Below are 18,027 nucleotides of genomic sequence, written 5' to 3'. Positions count from 1 at the left end.
CAGTGACCAGAAAGAGTTTGATCTCCTGCTCACAGATACAAATGGGGGGTGGAAACAAGCCCATGGAAAATAAACAAATAACATCTCCAAGTAGCAAAAGACTTTCCCTACCAACAAGTGTGTACTATTAGCCTATCTATGACTTTAGGCCTAGGGAAAACCACAGACTTATCTTCTCATCTTTAGCTACGGTATTCCATCCACAGAATAGATGTTCAGAGCTGTTAAGTGCTAAACAAATAACCTGTGTCCACTAAAAATAACAACTGTTCCATCACAAAAGACTAAGAAGGATAAGAACAGCAACATTACTATTTTCAAATAAGTTCCACTGATTTAATTCACACCTGCACTTGGCAGAAGGACAAAACAGCAGCAGGGGCAGTCTGTCCGCACCACAGAAGGGGGCCAGCTGCCTCCAGAAGACCACAGTGGAAACAGCAATGGGCCCGGCGCTCATTACGCATACGAAAAAGAAGAGTCTGCGATCCCATCAGTACTATCCTTACCCTGCAAGCCAGCATCAGAAGTGCCAAGCTATAAACCCACTCCTCTGAGGGCAATACTGCCGGTACCCTTTATTTAGGCAGTGAAGGTTTCATGCGGCCAGTGCTGTTGCAACTCCCCACCCCGTACTCAAGACATGCAGGTATCAGCGAGGCTGCACCACACACAGCAATTTGTGCATTGGCTCAAGCACAGAGATCCCTTAACAAAGCCCTTTGGAGACCTCTTGGGGGCAATGCACATGTAGGGGTACTTGTCCTTCCCAGCCTGCTCCCCTCTGGGAGGAGCAGTACCTTTGGAATTCACCTTTCTGTGGCCTGAGCGGGACAACACTTGTGCCATCTCTGTACAAGGCGTGACAAGGTAGATGCTACACAGACCTCTTTGTCTTCGCTGCTGCACACCTCTTAAGGCCAAAGGTCTCCTGTCTCCTTCAGTACAACAGAACAATATACCGCTCTGCCATAAAGCCCAACCGTTAGCTTTCTTATTTCAAGGAATGGTTTTCCTCACATGGGTCAGCTACTACGAACTAAGCGGACCAGCGCAAGCTAAAGAGCATTTACTACCTGAGCAAACGATCTCAAGTTCCCTTCCTGCTCCCGACCTTTAGAAAGTATTTTGAAATTACAATATGAAACAACTGATCTGAATGTACAGTACTTTATTTGACATGAGCGCTAGGAAACATGTCAGGTGTTTCTGGTACTGGGAATTAAAGCTCAAGGACAAATGTCACTTTCGTATTGGACACAAATGCTAAAATGCATTTCTATGATATGGAGCTGTGAGTAAGGAATATCTTTACTACAGATATTAATGGAAAGTGACATTTCAGAGAATAACAACAGGAACACTTACACTACTTTCATAAAGGTTTATCTTTAAGGTAAATAAGTATTTAACCCAGAGAAAATACCAGGTTCCCTTGAAATAGGCAGGAGATGAGCAAAATCTTGTCCTTTTCAAGGTGAACTACAGCAGCAAAATGTAAGTGAATGAAACTCACATTTCTTTGCTGTACACTTGTTAAGGAAATAAAATTGAACGACCATACTCAGCACAGAAGTAAATTTACTTTGATTTTTTTCAAAAGCTAATGTAACAGAAATCTTCCTTCTTCTGTTTTACCAAAGACCTATTCAACATGCTTCATTCGCAGACAATTCACACACAATAAAGATTTCAAAGAAACTGTGGTTATTTTAATTGTGAGATCATCAGGAAAGCTGGAAGCACACATATACTTTCACATAATTTTGAAGAGGTAAGAGTTTACAGTTGCCCTCTCTTAGGAATATATCTTAACACATGGTTGGAATACTGTGTTTAATTTAATTTCTGCTCTATGGTCCACCTGGTAAAACAGAACTCCTAGGGCAGGAATAACAAATACTTTACTTAAGATTAAGTTCTGCATCAGTGCAGTCAACAGATGTTCTGCTAATGGTTTATATGGGAATGGCATCAGATGCCATCAGAGGAGACCTAATACACAATCTGAGCGGTGAATTTCAAAAAATCCATGTTACTAACACAAATACAATTATATAGCTGAGATTGTGAGATGAGCACAATCTATGGAAATTTTAAAAAGAAAAAAAGCTCTCAGAGAAGGTATTTTTTTTTTCTTTCTTTAAACTTAACAACCGTGTATTTGCATGCTTCATCACTGTGATCCCCTCTTTACAGTGCAAATAAACAGTATCTTTTGGCTCAAGATTACAGATTACTAAAAATACCATTAATTAATTAAAATTTGGAAGCAGCAGCATTAGAGATACAATATTGCATTTTGAATGCCAGAAATGGAAAACCAGCTCCCAGAATACTATAAGATACGTAATTTATAAAATTCAGTACCCTGCTACATGGCGCAATCCAATAACCAATGGCTAGAAATGGAAGGCCCAATGCCACAACCAGCACAACGAGACACTTGATAGCTATGGTCTGCTCCCGTAATCCTGAGAGATTTTCATACCAGATAGTCAGTAGCTGTTGCTGACAGTTTGGATGGGCCACAAACTGTAAAGAAAAAGAAAGAAAACCAAGACATATTATAATTTATAAGAAGAGTTATATAACTGCTACATACCTGATCACCTGAAATATCTGGTGTTAAGTGAGAGCTTAAGTATCATGTTTTTTCTCCTTTCTTTTAAAATAAAAGTTAATAAAGAAGAAACTACTGAGCTGATTTAAAGCAGCACTTTGGGGACAAAGCTGCACACATGGGCAGCCATTGCTGTTAGAAGTCTTTTATGCATTATTAGAACAGCTTCACATACCTGACTGGATCTTTTCAGAGCTGAACCTCAGTCCTAACTTCCAACAATTTCTCAGCAAATCAAGCTGATTCAAGGCACGTGCAGAATTTTTGTGGAGACTGAAAACTCTGGTCTGACCATAATCCACCGTGAGCCTCTCCCCTTCCTGCATGTGCTCTTCACAAACTTCCTCAATGCCATTTGATTTGGTTCGTTGACAAAAGTTCCAAATACCTCCTTAACCATCTATACATTTTCAGTCTAAATCTTACTGAGGCAAGAAATAAAGGAAGCAAAAGTAGAGCACAGAATTTTAAACCTCACCAGGACACACAGAGATGAATATTGAAAGGGCTTCCTCTCTCTCACTACTACCATCAATGGTGCTAGCTATCACCTCTACTTAGAGGTACTTGGGATTTGAAAAATAATCAGGAGCAACTTACTACAAATACATTTTCATGCTTTGTGGAAAATAAAATTTAGCATTCAGTAATACAAGAAAATGCCATTTTGAGAACCAGATGAAAAGATGATCTTATGGTTTTGCCGATGCTCTAAAGACTCTGTAACAGACTGTATTTTATTGTACAGTTTTGTATTTTCTCCAAGTTCATGCATTTGATACTATCTCAGCTGAAAAATATTAAATTCTCAAATTTGACAGTTCTCAAAAATAACTTTTCCTTTTTCACTTTTTCAAAATTTTAAAGGACCCTGAACATACAGATTGTTATCACTAGAGTCTTATGCTATTCTTTGTATTTTAATTAGTTGTTAACAGCTTAACAACACACTGCAGGAGGCTCAAATAACATCTGAGGTATATGCTTTAACTAAAAATATAAACATTTCACTGTTTTCTGAGCAAGCCAGTTTTATTTTTAATGAATTATTTTATGAGATGTTTCTTTTATCTTTGCTGGTTAGTTTACATTAATGTTTATCAATATTAAGTATTTGCTCATTTCTATGGCAGAAGGACTAAAAGGTGCCAAACATAACAGAGATAACCACAAGACCAGATGTGCACAAATATCTGAATAAATATAGCCTCTGATAAAATGACCAAAAGCTGACATATTTAGGCACTTAAAACAAGAATATCCTGATTGTCAGTAGTCTAAACATACACAGCTACAACTGAATTTCAGTTCACTGAATGTCAGGCCACCTTTGTAACATTGAGCCCTACATCCACATTTTGGTATGTAATTTTCTTGCACTCAGACATGGACACATGAAAGATAATTTTCAAATATACTTCCTCTCTTTTGATCTAACTCTGATGCCCACTGAAGTCAATGGTAAAATTTCAACTGACCTTAACTAAGCAAAGCCGAGACATCATCAGGGGCTTTTGTAACCAACTGCTTCAAAACAGGGAGGGAGGAAGCCAGACAAACATCAAGACAAAGAAACAGGGTATCAAGTGAATTTATTGGGATGTAGTCATGAAGAGACAATGAAACAAGTAGAAAAGCAGGCTTAGGATTAACACTCAGATTCTCCTCAGACAGTTATTACAACACAAACTTGCTCTCCTGAGCCTTCTGCATAAGTTCTGTTCCTTCCTAGCTTCCACAAATTCTACCTTAAGTGTCCCAAAATTGAAAGGGAGCAGAGATTGACTTGTTACAATAGTAAACCAGCACATAGTAAGGATCTAGTAGCCATAAAAACCCACAAATAAACAAACAAAACCAACTTCCATCTTTCTCCTATGCAGCAAATAACATGCAAACACTATTTTCCTAGCTTCAGTAAGATTTCAGTATGATCACAGGGAAAGGGAAGTGATGCCCAAATTAATTACGGAATGATGAAACAAGCTGCTGCCAACAACTGCATTTGTATAGATATGCTTTAAGTTTTATTTTACTAAAATCACTTTTGGTTGAGTTTGTTGAAAAGTGAGCATATATTGCTCTATTTTTAAAGCACTGCTGTATTTCTTTAGGATGAAGTAACGTGGGCAGAGGAAACTGCAGCCACTCCATCAGGATCATGTTGTGTAACCTGAAGTGTGTAGCCCATGTTGGGTGCTGCTACTAAAGAAACATAAGGAATGGGAGGGAAAAAGAATTCTATAACTCCCAGCTCCCTATGTTCTTTGCCCATATATTTACACTTCTGGTTAAGTCAATTTCTAAACTTTTATCATACTCATCACTATAACTGTTATACAATATCCTGTGAGCATGTGGGATATCAGTTAAGCACAAGGGTAAACAGCCTAGTTACCACAGCGATTTAAAGAAATCTGGTAATATACTTTCACACTGGTTGAGAACAACTAGTAAATCAGAGTAAAGAATGCTAGGCAGTTTCACAAAAAAGATTTCAAAATAATTCTGATAATCCATGTTGGCTTAAGAGTGAGTTGATCTGAGTTGCTTATACTTAAAAAAAAAATAAAATACTGTAAACCTTGGATATCCATTTTATTATCCTTTGTACTCTGTTGAGATCATAATGTACTATATGCATTCTTGTTTGCCAGGTCTTGCCTGCAAAACTCCATTTATATTCCAAATCTCATTAAAAAATGCATACAGTAGTACAATAGGGCAGACTTTTTTTTTTTAAATATCAAATTAAATCATTGGCAATGAAAACAGGGAACCTTAAAACCCTCAAGAGGAAGAATCTGAAGCTGTTGCATGAACTTTAAAAAGGGAAGCATTCTTCATAATTTAATCTACTTTGCTCTAAAACTAAAGTCCCAAAATATTTTGGTGTGCGATTCATTAACCAGTTAGATTATGTATCAATGCAGTTTGTTTCTACAGTGGAATGGCCAACAGAAATAAATAGAAAGATGTAAAAATTTTTCTAAGAAATTAATGTCAACCTGAACCACCACAGAATCATTTAGGTTGGAAAAGACCTTTGAGATCATCAAGTTCAAATGAACCCAGGACTACCAAAGTTAACCCAGGACTAAACCATGTTCCTGAGCACTGCAGCTACATGTTTTTTTTAAGCACTTCCAGGGATGGTGATTCCACCACCTCCCTGGGCAGCCTGTTCCACTGATTTTTCCTAATATCCAATTTAAACCTCCCCTAGTGCAACTTTAGGCCATTTCCTCTTGTTCTGTTGCTAGTTACCTGGGAGAAGAGACTATGGTTATATTTTTATTAGGCTGTCACCTTTGAAGCTTATGCACCATAAAAAATGCCAGCCTGACCCATTTGAAAAAAGGAGACTGGTTTTTTTTTTGTGTGTTTGGGCATTCTGAAACATGCCCCAAGCCTCTTCTTTTGCCAAGATAAATTTCATTCTCAACTCAGGACATCAAAGGACAAATCCCACAGCAGATTAACTGTGGCCAAAGACAGGAAAATAAATAATTATTTCAAATTACAAAGACATTTTTAAAAAGCAGGCTTGAAACTGTAGGGAAGAGGAGAGAGAAGAAACACCCACATCACTCCTACTACCAGAGGGAATAGGAAGAAACAGCAAAGGAGCTTTAAGGGAGCTCGCCTAGGGCTATGAATCAGCCCACAGGCCCTCTTGCATCTCCTCCAGAGCTATGTGCTGGTTTATTCCTCCTCGTCTATCAACATTTTGATCTGACACTAAGAGATCTGCCTGTGCTATAATTTTCCCCCAAAAAGGGAGGAGTTAGTGAATAAGATGCCAATGGTTATGGCAAGTTCTTCTCTGGCAGTAAGTCTAAGGGCTCTTGAGAAGATCTTAGCAACTTATTTAACTGTTGGCCACTGCACAATACGCACCATTTCCAAGCGCTCAGAGCAACTTGTGTCACTTCTCTCATCCACAAAAACTCTGAAATTCATCCTTCTCTTCAGCTCTGCTGAAATACTTAACTCTATGATTACATTGCTTCTATTTTCAGCCACCTCTTCTATGTTCCCCCCGCCCTGTCTATCTGTCTCCCTCCGTCCCAGCTTCATCTCCTCCAAGAACAGCAGGTTCACATCATATTTACCTACCAATCACCTCATCCTACAACCCTGTTCCTTCTGCATTCCTCTTATCTCATCCTACTTTAAACACAGTTTCTTACTTTTCATTACATATGTAGATCTTATTATCATATTTATTTAATATTTTAGGATCTAATTCAAACCCCAGGGACATGCACGAGTACAGCATCTGGTCACCAAGAAAATCCCAATTTTAATTTAGCTGCTTTTCTGGGCATAATTGACTGTAACACTTCAGATGTATTCAGTTTTGTGACCAAGAACCAAGTCATCAGTATGTAAATATTTTTCTGTATGACTAAGAATGATTATTATGTTATTTATTCCTAACATCCTAATGACTGAGTTTAGACGTAGCAGGAACAGATCCTGGCACACTCTAATACACAAACATACAACATACAAAGAGATTTTTGAATCTTCTTTTTTGTCTACTGATTCAAAACTTCAGTGTTTGAAAATTAAATCCTGTGATTTTACTTAAACAAACTCTTAATGATTTCACTTGGAAATTCCATTCCAATTTTTATCTCTGCAAGAACTGCAAAACTTGGCCCAGTGTCGCTTCTCTGAAATTTTGTTGACCATCTAAAGACAGAGTTAAGGTACAATATTAAAAGCGTGACATCAGTAGCAATTCAGCATACAGAGCAAGGCTACTTTTCTAACTAGTTTTTCTTGGTTTCTTAATTCCCTTAATCCTTCACTATTGGGGCTGCAGTTTCAGTATGAACTTTAACTTCAAAATCATATCCAGCTTACCAGATGGGCTACTTTAATGCAGTGCCTAGGGTATTAAGTGCAAGAGTTTCATTACTAATAGAATTTAAAACTCCATTTCCCTAGCAGTAAACTTCTAAGCACATTTGCTCACTTGTCATATGCTTTTTCCTGTCTCTCCTCCCTCTGAAAAGGGCATACGGCTCATTAACCATTTCATGGATCTGCTGTTCTGTTTGGCTGTACTGCTGGCAACGTTAGCTGACCTTAAAGTAGCTGATGCAGAAATGTAGCTAGAAATACTGAAAGCTAAGAAACGTAAGCCACATCCTTGTTTGTTTCCTACAGTTACAGGGTTGAAATCATCCCATGTGGAGTTCCCACATCTGAATCTGTGCTACAGTCAGAATATTGCTATAATCTGCCACAGCTGTAACAGACTCAACCCCAGCATCAAGGGATCACCATGGCAGAGACATTTCCTGGCTCAATCCCTGTCATGCCCTTTGTAATGGCCATTTAGAGGGAACAGCACATGTAGAAATATGGTAACAACTCTGCACCATCTATTTATTTCCCTCCACCAAGATCACTAGTGTTGTAGGTTCTGAACTGTATTTGTCACAAATTGGAGCCAAAACCTTGGTTTATCTACAAATAATTAATCTCTGGCAAGAGAAGAAAACAAGTTTGCTAAATGAATTGTCTTTTTTTGTACTACGTAGATTTCTGTTATTCTTAACAGATGTGTGGCCCTTTGCTTAGCAATTAATTTCATCAGTAACAGCAACCTCATAGAATACCAGTGTCTTCAGAAAGCAAGCTGAGACTCAGGTCTCAGGAAAGGTTTGGTACACTTTAAAATGCAAGAGCACAAAGAATTCACATGTTATTTAGATATAACAACATGTTTATGCACCTTGATTCTTTTCCATTATTTTTAATTAATTTAATACTTGCACATATTTACCTGGAATTCTGGTAATCAATATGCATTTATCTGCTGTAGACCAGTTCTATATTGGAAATGATGAACTGCTCTTTGGGATATGCATTTACAATTTTTGTTAACCATCTTCTGGGGACATAATAAGCACCAGTATTTCCCAGCTGTTTGTGGCAGGTTGCTTACAAATAATTTTATGTGGCAGATTGGCTCCACAGGTGGCCACAGAATAGTGTTATTTATTCTGAAAGACACAAGGCTTCTCGTAGAGATGATGAAACTATAATGGCTGTTAAGAATGGAAATGATGCTAACCATGTAAATAGGTAGCTGTAAATAATAGAGGCATTGCTGTATTCCTTGAGCCCTCTCACAGTAGGACACAGTATTAACTATTTTCTGTGCCAGGGTAGTGGGATCTTGAAGAGAACACTATAACTATATATTGAAAACTGTTAAATGGATATGCATTGTGTCAAATGTGTGATACACAGCTCCATTTTTTAACACATACCATTCATTCACAAAATAACTATTCATTAAAAATTATTTTGAGAGGCATCAACTGAAAACACATCGCACTTCACAAAACACTGATAGATACAGGTGCAAAGATAAAGAAATGAACTGATTAACTAGCCACAAATATATTCCATAATTTTTTGGCACTGAATTTTAAAATATTTTTTAAAGGAACACACAGAGTAAATCATGTAGAATTTCTCACTGAAACCCACACAGTTGCAGATTGGCTGTTTGATTTACTGTCATATTTTAAAATAAATTAAAAAATAACATACTTAGTGACAGTTTAGATGTTCTCTTTTTCCCTTTTCAAAGTAGTAAAAGGAAGACCTTTCTTTCCAAAGAAAACCCACCAAAAAAACAACCAAAACCAACAATCAAACAAAAAACGCCTATGTGTTGATAGGAACACTAGTAGAAAGCTGCAAGACTTACTTCCCAGAATTTACTTGCCCAATTAATTTAGTTAAGGTAGAAAGCAAAGATGATAAAAAGAAATAATGAACAGACCAGATCTTTTCAGTGGCTGAACCCAAAACTTTCACCAACACAGCCTTCTCTTTGGATTAGATATTACCACACAGACCAGCAGAAAGATACATCCTCACTCTCACTGAGTGAAAATCTGGCTCCAATGAAATGTCTTCTTTTGGATTAATCACAAGAAGGGTCTGACCAACTGTGTATAACCTTGCTAGCACAGCTGATTTACGTCATTAAAACCTCCTGCCAATTCTCAGCTGTGGAAAGTAGATTAAACTCCTCCACTGTAGTCCCCTTCTGCCAGCTTCTGCCTTGTGAAAATCTTGATTACACACACTATGTCTCCGTAAAGCATCCGATCACTGGTTCATAGAGACAACACTGTGTTCCTATTACACCGTCTGAAAGCACTGGCTATGTGCAGTTACCTTTTTGACTTCATACTTAATGGCCAGCTTCACGCGGCTCAGTGATGCTCTGTGCCTCTGCGCTTCAACTGGCTCAGAGTTTAAATCCCCGTTAAGAATGGCCTCCACTTCTTCTGAGTCTCGGCAGAGATCAAGAACACCAACCACAAAATCCTTGCACTGCATAGACAGCTTGCGATAGTCATTCTGGAACAGAAGGAAAAAGATGGCTCATGATGAACACACTTGAAGTCAACAGTAAGGAAAAAAGGACCTATACAAGTTCCTAAAAATTAATAGTGTTTGAGGGGGGGCTGGAACTAGATGACCTTTAAGGTCCCTTACAACCCAAACCATTCTATGATTCTATGCTTAGGAGCACATCAGACATTTAAGAATTTTTGTATAGTGGAACCATTTCTTCTCTGACACAAGGTAGCCACTTGAATAGAAGATGATGACAACTGTTTGAGAGCAAGGGAGCATTAATAACAGTGTGATGAAAATAATCCAGATGGGCAGCAAGGGGAAGCTGAATGGACAAATAAGAATTGCACAGACAAACTGGGACCAAAATTCTTTAAATACTAACCTCACCTTTGCAAAAACTTTGCAGACAATTAATGAAATAATTCTTACAGGGTTGCCTCCCAGGCTACAATTATGTTTCTACTCTTTCTACACTGCTAAAATGGCTGCTTACTCTTTAATATATACCATAGTCATTTCCCCCCTCTGCTTCTCACTTATCCTTGGAACCACTTTACACCCAACAGTGCATCCAGTGGGTTACAAAGTAACTGCACAGAATTACTGTGGCATGAACTTGGACACCAGTGTTGTGGGAAAAAATACCCCAAATTTCCTGTACAGGCAACACAGAAACCAGCTCCTTCAAAGGACAGTTAAAAGATACTAGGCTTCTGCCTCATTCTCCAAGAGGTGACCTTGCCACTGACAACACAGCTGAACTACAGAGAGACATTTCTGAAAATCTCAAGCCTTTTATTTAAGAGCTCTGTCCATCTTTCCCTTCCTCTCTCCTTCACTTCTGTCTGTAAATGCCACAAACCATTCCTTTTCCAAAAATCATCTAATATAACTCCCTCTTGTTCTTACTCCATCAGCTTTCCCTTCCATTACTGCTGGAGTAAACAGCTCTGCCTGCGTTACCTTCTGAAAGTATATTTGTTTTCTGTTATTAAAAAAATCCTTCCTCCTCCTATCCAGCTTCTTTTCAGAACTTAATCTTTTAGCAAAGCACTTCTTTCTCTCCCTCACTAGTTCAATTTCGGTGCAGTATCACTGACCATTTCCAGACTTGTAGCTTGTTGACTACAGCTGTGAAATCTTACTGTGTCACACAGAAAAAACAACTACTTTCTACTCATCCTTGCTCTTTCTAGCTTTCCTCAGCCTCCTTCAACCATTCAGTGCTTTGGGACCATGTCCTGAGTTACGCCCATATGCTGTGATACTTTCTGTGCAGCTACTATACTACTGCATCAAGGACGCAAGTGGTACTGCTTTTCACTAGGTTCATGACTTACATCTGGCATGCTGCTCACAAGTTTCACACTATTCATCCTTACAAGCAAGCTTATATCTGTCTTTGAGGTGATACCTTAAAACAACTCAGTTGCTCCTGTATGTTGACTTTGCAAAGATTTCCACCTATCTTTCTCTTCAAACAAAACATTTGTGGCTATGGTTCAGCATTTTAAGATCTCTCTGTAAAGCATGCACATGTAAAGCTCTGCACTGGTTGCTCATGCTTGCCTGTGTCTTCCACCACCTCTGTGACATTACCTATAAGCTCTTACCTGATACCCAGTTCAGTAGAAATCTTGGTCTCATTTATGTGTCCATGTCCTCTCAGCTAAATTTCTAGGACTTCTTTATCTGAGATGTAGCCTCTGATTTCCTCGTATCAGGTTACAGTTGAAGGAGAAAACTTGACTGAACCTGTCAATTTTACCTTGTATCAAGTGTTTCAGTGCCCAACTGAAAATAGCATACCCTTCTTTTTAAATTACGCCACAGCTTTTCTTCATTCCACCCTGCCCCCCCCCCCCCCCCCCCCCCGTTCATCAAAAGACTAGTGTGAATCCTCTGCCTCTCCATTTTTGGATGTTTACTGTTCATTTTCATACACTGCCATTTTTAAAAAAATCACTTTTGGGGGGGTAACAGATTTATTTCCTTTGTGGTTCCTGCCTTCTCAAAAATGATTCCTTACTGCTCCTGCCCTCATATTTTTCTCATTCGGTCTAACATTTTTTCCTGAAACCCTCAGTTTTTCCCCCTTGCCTAAGTAACTTTTCCTTCCTTGTGCTGGTAGTTTTGTTAAATTTTCAACTTGGCATCTATAAAATGGGACAGAGAAACTAATGTGCTCCCAATAGTTTCAAATTATTTTTGGAAAATATAGGAAAAGAGGCTGCATAGGATAATTGCAGGAATCAGCTATCAATCCCACAGGTCAGACTCAGATATGAATCAAAATGAAACACTACTGGAGATAAACAAATACTACTAGGAATTGTGTTATTATGGAATACTAACATTCCATAGAGACTTGGAAACAACCAGTCCTAGTCATAGACCTAAACAGGACTCAGCTATTTCCTTTGATCATAGAGGGCAAATTAATTCAGTTGTCAGTAAACCAACAGGATGTAAGGTTATTTTAGATTTGTTTTTGTTAACCAAGGAGAACAGTACAGAAGAGTCAACTATAAAAATAATACTGGGATACACGATTAAATTCAGTGAAAGGATAAGCAAGCATATGTATGACTAAGCCTTAGGACGTTTAAAAAGGCCAAGTCTCATAAGAAAGCTAGTCAAGGGAGTGAAACTTACTTATAATTATGCATGAAGGTCCAAAGGCTTTTAAGCAAAAGATGTGAAAGCAATCAGACATCAGTTCCTACAGAGATAAAAAACCTTGCAAAGGAAGACTCCAGAATGGTGGCTAGAGCAGCAGTCTTAAAGCAAAGGGGAACAGTCTTTCCTCACAGTCTAGTTATAGAGGCCATGAACTACAAGCATAAACTGCTAGAAGTCAGGCTTGCAAAGGATATTAAGCAAACCATAAAGCTGTAAGACAATGTAAAAAGAAATGGGGACTTTCTTCAGTGAAGACAAAGCAGACTAAAGACATCTTGAGTAAATCCAAAAAGAATACCATGCCTTCAGTTCACTGAAGTCGTATGCTCTTAATACTGTTTATATTGTTTTCACAACAGAATTATTACGGATCTGTGCAAACTTGAACACTCTTCCTTAAATTTCCAATTTCAAGCAACACTTACTTACACATTTCACTACAGCTAAAGAAAGGCAATTTACTGAGATGGCTGGGCAAAACCCACAATGATCACCAGACAGAGCATAATATTAATTCAACAGGAATAAGACTGACAATCAATTTTTCTTTAACACTATAAAGTAGCTGTAAATCCTCTGCAGCACATGGGAGGATATACTAACTTCACTGACTTCAGCAGTAGTACTATATAGCTAAAAGATAAACTACATTCTTTCTCACTTGAATGTGCAGGCACTTGTAAGCTTTACATGAAAAAAAAAGTCTTTGCTTTAGTATGATTTCTACCTGTCCTATGCTCAAAGGTGACATCTCATTAAGGTTTCATGAAGTTTAGTTTAAATGCTTTTGTATTATTCGAGTGCTTTATGATATAAGACAACCCCAATTGTGTCCTTGCATGAGTGAACACAGATTGTCAAGTTGCAGGGAGTGTCTTCATTTAAGTCTTTTCTCATTACTCTAACTGCAGAAAGGGAAAGAGAAACAGTGGACCTCTAACAGGTAGGAAGTAACAATAGTTACTCTTGCTAAAGGTTCACTCCATTTTCTTTACCTATTAATTATTCTCTTTTTCTTTAAAATAACACAGAAATGTTACGTTACTAAGAAGCTGCTTCTCTAACAACTTCCATATGAAAGTCAGGAAAATGCTATAAACCAAGTCTCACACATATGCAAGTACCCAAGTACAGCCTAGCATCAGGTTCATCAAACGTAAACATTCAAGTAAGTTTCTGTTATAGTCACACACACAGTTTAAAAGATCAATTAACATAGTTTTCTCAGTTAGTGCAAACTAAGCAAGAAGAATACATTTTCACTGGCAGTTAAAATTGTGAAACATCGCCTACAAATGGCAAAGTGGCATAAAATCACTTTACTTTGGCAAAAGGGAGACGAATTGCGATTGCAGCAGTAGCTCACTAAGACTGTTATTTCAATAGACTACAGATTGTTTCATTTTGCTATTCTCTCACAAATGCAGACTCATTCCCACAAGTGTGTCAGAGCTCCTGACTCATCCTGGCAGAGAGTGCAAAGCTCCTGCCCTCAAAACTCACACTATATTAACTGACATCCCAAAAAAATATTCCCGTCCACTCTGTGAATGGCCCTGCCGGTTCCTGCTTTGCATGGACTACTTGCCTACTACACAACAGTCACCCACATTTTTACTGAAAAATTACCAGCGCTACATGCTTCTTGATAGGTGGATATATCACTTGCTTATGAAAGTTATGCTTATTGTCAGACAAGATTAAAGATACGATGGATTAAATTTTACTCTGTCAAATCTAAGGATTAAATTCAGGCTACATTATTTATAAATGCTATTACAAGAACTGAAAACGAGTATGTGCTATCTGACTCAGGCTTTGAATCTTACACTAGGAAAACTTGTTGGATTTCCCTCTTCAGGTGTTTACTTACTTATGGATTAGCAAATCAAATTTACATCCATCTACTTGATCGCTTTACAGAATTAAACAGAGAAACACTACCCACATTGTAACCATGTGATGCAATTCTCAAACAGCCTTCTACCTCTAGGGTGTTGTGTGAATATCAAAAACCAGAATCTGTGGTCTTAGTCATCCACATACACCTCTGCTTACTCTTGAGAATATACAAATGAAGCCACCAGATCACTCATCTCTTATGGGTCATAAACAAGGCTACCAAAACTCCCCATCTGGAGTATCCATGTTCAAAAAGCCCTGCTACATGCTGTGCAAGTTGCCAATTTGTTAATGTGAAGCTGATCTTCAGGGGAACGCTGAGTAAGGCACCAATAACCCTGCTTATATAGTGGGGTTCTTTGCGCACAGTACAGGGACTTGATCAACAAAGTGCTTCTTCAATTAATTCACAACCTAACTCAGCTGGTTTTACTAGCTATATCATCTTAAATGGTAACGCTCTCAAAAAAATAACTGGTTACACAGACATCTTTGTATCATCAAAAATACCAGCCTGTATTCTACATTTCACAGATACTGTAGCTGACACTGGTACATAATGGACAACTGATGACGACTGGAATTGCAGAACTGTGTCTCACGAGCAGTAGTGGAGGACTCTGGCACACGTCAATGGCTGGATCTCAGCCTGCCCAACTGCATATTCTGTCCTCACTCATAACATTAAAGACTACCTTATGAGTTCATCTATAATTTTTACAAAGACAATATCAACCTGTATGCAAAGAATGAAGCATATAAATTAAAATCTTCAGCCGATTTCACACTTAAAATTTTGAACTATTCCAAAGAAAATGTACACTGAGCAATCACATGCAGTCAAACAAAACTTATAGATCCATTTTCTATTATGAGCATCACATCCCTGTAAGCACCACAGTTTGTGGCTATGCACAGTTGCCTAACTAGTTCACACACATTATATGCAACCATAGACTTATGTTGAGTATTATGTAATAAATGGCCATTTTGAGATCATGCATATAGTTTACATATATAACTGCAGGAACTGTATATGCAAATAAAGCACATAATTGCAGTAATGATTATGGATCTGGGCCCTGTCCTTTTAAAAGTTGGACCTCAACGTAAATCAAGCTTGAACACTCTTTGTTAGTTCAGCTGAGATAACACTATGTAAATTTACTTGGAACGGTGACAAATTCCGCTTTTAGATGCACGTCCACATCTTCCATTGGTTTCAGTAGGGGCTTTTAGCAAAACTGAGAACAGGGATTTATCCTATATAAAACAGGACTACAATCTTTTTGATCCTTGCTATGATAGACCAAATTCTGACATGGTATCAGCTAGCGCAATTTCAACTGGGAGAATTGAACATGCTTACACAGGACAGCATTTAGTTGAAAGCTGGTATACAGAAACAATTATGTGGCTTTTTAGCTACCTTGAGATTTTTTTTTTTCTATGATGACTCCAAAAGAAAGTTCCATCAGCTGTTCTGACTGCTAGAAATTCTCCCATCACTGTGCAGTCACACTTTTAAAGTTCTCAGGGAGGAGGGTAAATATCAATTAACTTCAATCAAGCAACTAAGCTACAGCAGCCACAGTGGCCAGGGTCTGCTAAAAATTATAGTAAGAAAACACAGAAATTGAGAATGCTTGTATTGCCCAGTATTTTGTGGTGCTACTGTGATTGGAAAACATGATTCTCCAACTACGGTAATGAACAGTTTTTTTACATTAAGACAAGATACAGTTCCACACTGAACTTCCCTAGCCAGTCTAATCAGGTACAAAGTGGTACATCTCTGAGATCTCTAACTGCTCACAAAGGCAGATGCCAGTAGAATGCCACTCTAAACTTTTTCTAACTTAACAGTTTTTGTCCTTGTCAGCAAAAGAAAGGAATCAAATCTGCAGATTATATATACTTTGAAATCACTTTCAGATCAGGCACATTGATTATAAAAGCTCTTAAAAATACTAAAATTGGTGAAGAAGCCCAGAGTGAAGAATAATTCTAGTTTTGTAACTTAGATGCAGAACTTCATCAAAAATGCTGCTTGCTTTCTAACTATCTCTACTAGATATAAAACACTCCTAAAAACCTGACAAGAAGGAATCTCATCAGCTGCTTCAAGGAACTGAAATTTGGTGTGACAGCAATAGGCATGAAAGAGTAAAGGGTTTTTTTTATGATGTGGTAGCAGTCTTGACTCAGATAAAACAAACTGAAATTTCTGACATCATCTGAAATCCTGCTGTCAATCCCTGGGATGGGGACTAGGATCGCCAAGGAAAGTAAACTAAATACTGTGGCACCTGCCTTGGCCACAGGGACGACATGCCACTATACTGGACATTGCTGCTTAGACAGCCAGGCACTGATAATCTCTGCTGTTCCCTTAGCTGGTTTCCAGACCTAAAGAGGAGTCACCAGCATGTTCAGACAAGCCAGCCATGTTTTACCAGCATTACATAAAGCAATAAAGAAACTAAAGGAAGACCAAGTTAAAAAAAAAAAAGTAAAGAAAATTAGGTGAGCACTTAGAAGGGAGATACGAAAAAAGGGAATTCAGAAGGAACTTAAAAGAAGAAAATAGGGGAAGATGACTAGTGGATGCAGGAATGCAAAGAACAAAAAATGGTAATAATGTCAAGAAGAAACAATAACAAAGACGAAGAATAGCAAAAGGAGCAACAGGAGCTTCAAACAAGGATTTCATGAAGGAGTAAGAAGTAAGGAAGCTTGAGGACAAAAGAAGTAGAGTGAAATGGTCTTTAGGGTTCCTGTTAGCCCATCTATTTTTACTCATTTTCAGTACTTATTTTTGGCTATGTGTCTTGCATCTTCCAGGAAAAATGAGGATTCACTGGTTTCTTTGAATCCTTTCTCTTATTTCTGAAGGGGAAAGAAAATAAAAATAAAAATCAGAGTTATTAATAAGGTTTTTTAATATTCACGGGGAACCGTCTATCATGAATGTATGTCCTAAGCCACCTTCCCACATTTCTAATACACTTGTGCAAACTTTGGTTTGCACACGAACATGAGAATTTGTTAGGGTAAATCATAAGTGATAAAGGAAGACTGGACTTTGTATATGCAAAAGATAGAAGGTTAGCAAGCATTTACTAGGAAGCTTGGCCCTCAGGCATTTTTAAACAGGTTCACCCTATATTCTTTCTCTGTGGGAAAATCACCTAGAAAAGTATTTTTAAATTAAATTAATTTATTACAAGCTCTCCACATCCAGGAAGAGCATTGCTGTGAGCACACCCAGGAAATGATATGGGCCTTAATGTACCACAGATACTAGGCATAAATCATGAATATCATCAAAATTGCCTTTAAACAGATTTGTCAATTTCTTGTGGGAGTTGAACTATTTTGTCCATTTTTCTTTACTCTCAAACAATTCTGCTTGT

General features: G+C 38.0%; 1 protein-coding gene across 6 annotated transcripts in view; it reads right to left on the bottom strand.

Annotated features, from left to right (window-relative positions):
* TRPC3 (transient receptor potential cation channel subfamily C member 3) overlaps positions 1-18,027 on the bottom strand; it is a 54,375-nt gene that overhangs the window by 13,158 nt on the left and 23,190 nt on the right. For 5 of the 6 annotated variants that reach the window (XR_013925707.1, XM_080373550.1, XM_080373551.1 and 2 more), the window contains exons 3-4: positions 9,839-10,024; positions 2,371-2,535 (exon numbers count right to left, since the gene is read on the bottom strand). Coding sequence is in view for 5 of the 6 variants with exons in the window: in XM_080373550.1 (XP_080229676.1) it covers positions 2,371-2,535; positions 9,839-10,024 (351 nt within the window). In the remaining variant the exon portion in view is untranslated. The remainder of the gene's footprint in view (positions 1-2,370; positions 2,536-9,838; positions 10,025-18,027) is intronic. The other variant, XM_080373554.1, reaches the window with a different exon arrangement.

This window comes from Falco punctatus (assembly GCF_963210335.1).
Source record: "Falco punctatus genome assembly, chromosome: 1".
NCBI classification, from domain to species: domain Eukaryota; kingdom Metazoa; phylum Chordata; class Aves; order Falconiformes; family Falconidae; genus Falco; species Falco punctatus.
This window is presented reverse-complemented; position numbering and strand designations above follow the sequence as displayed.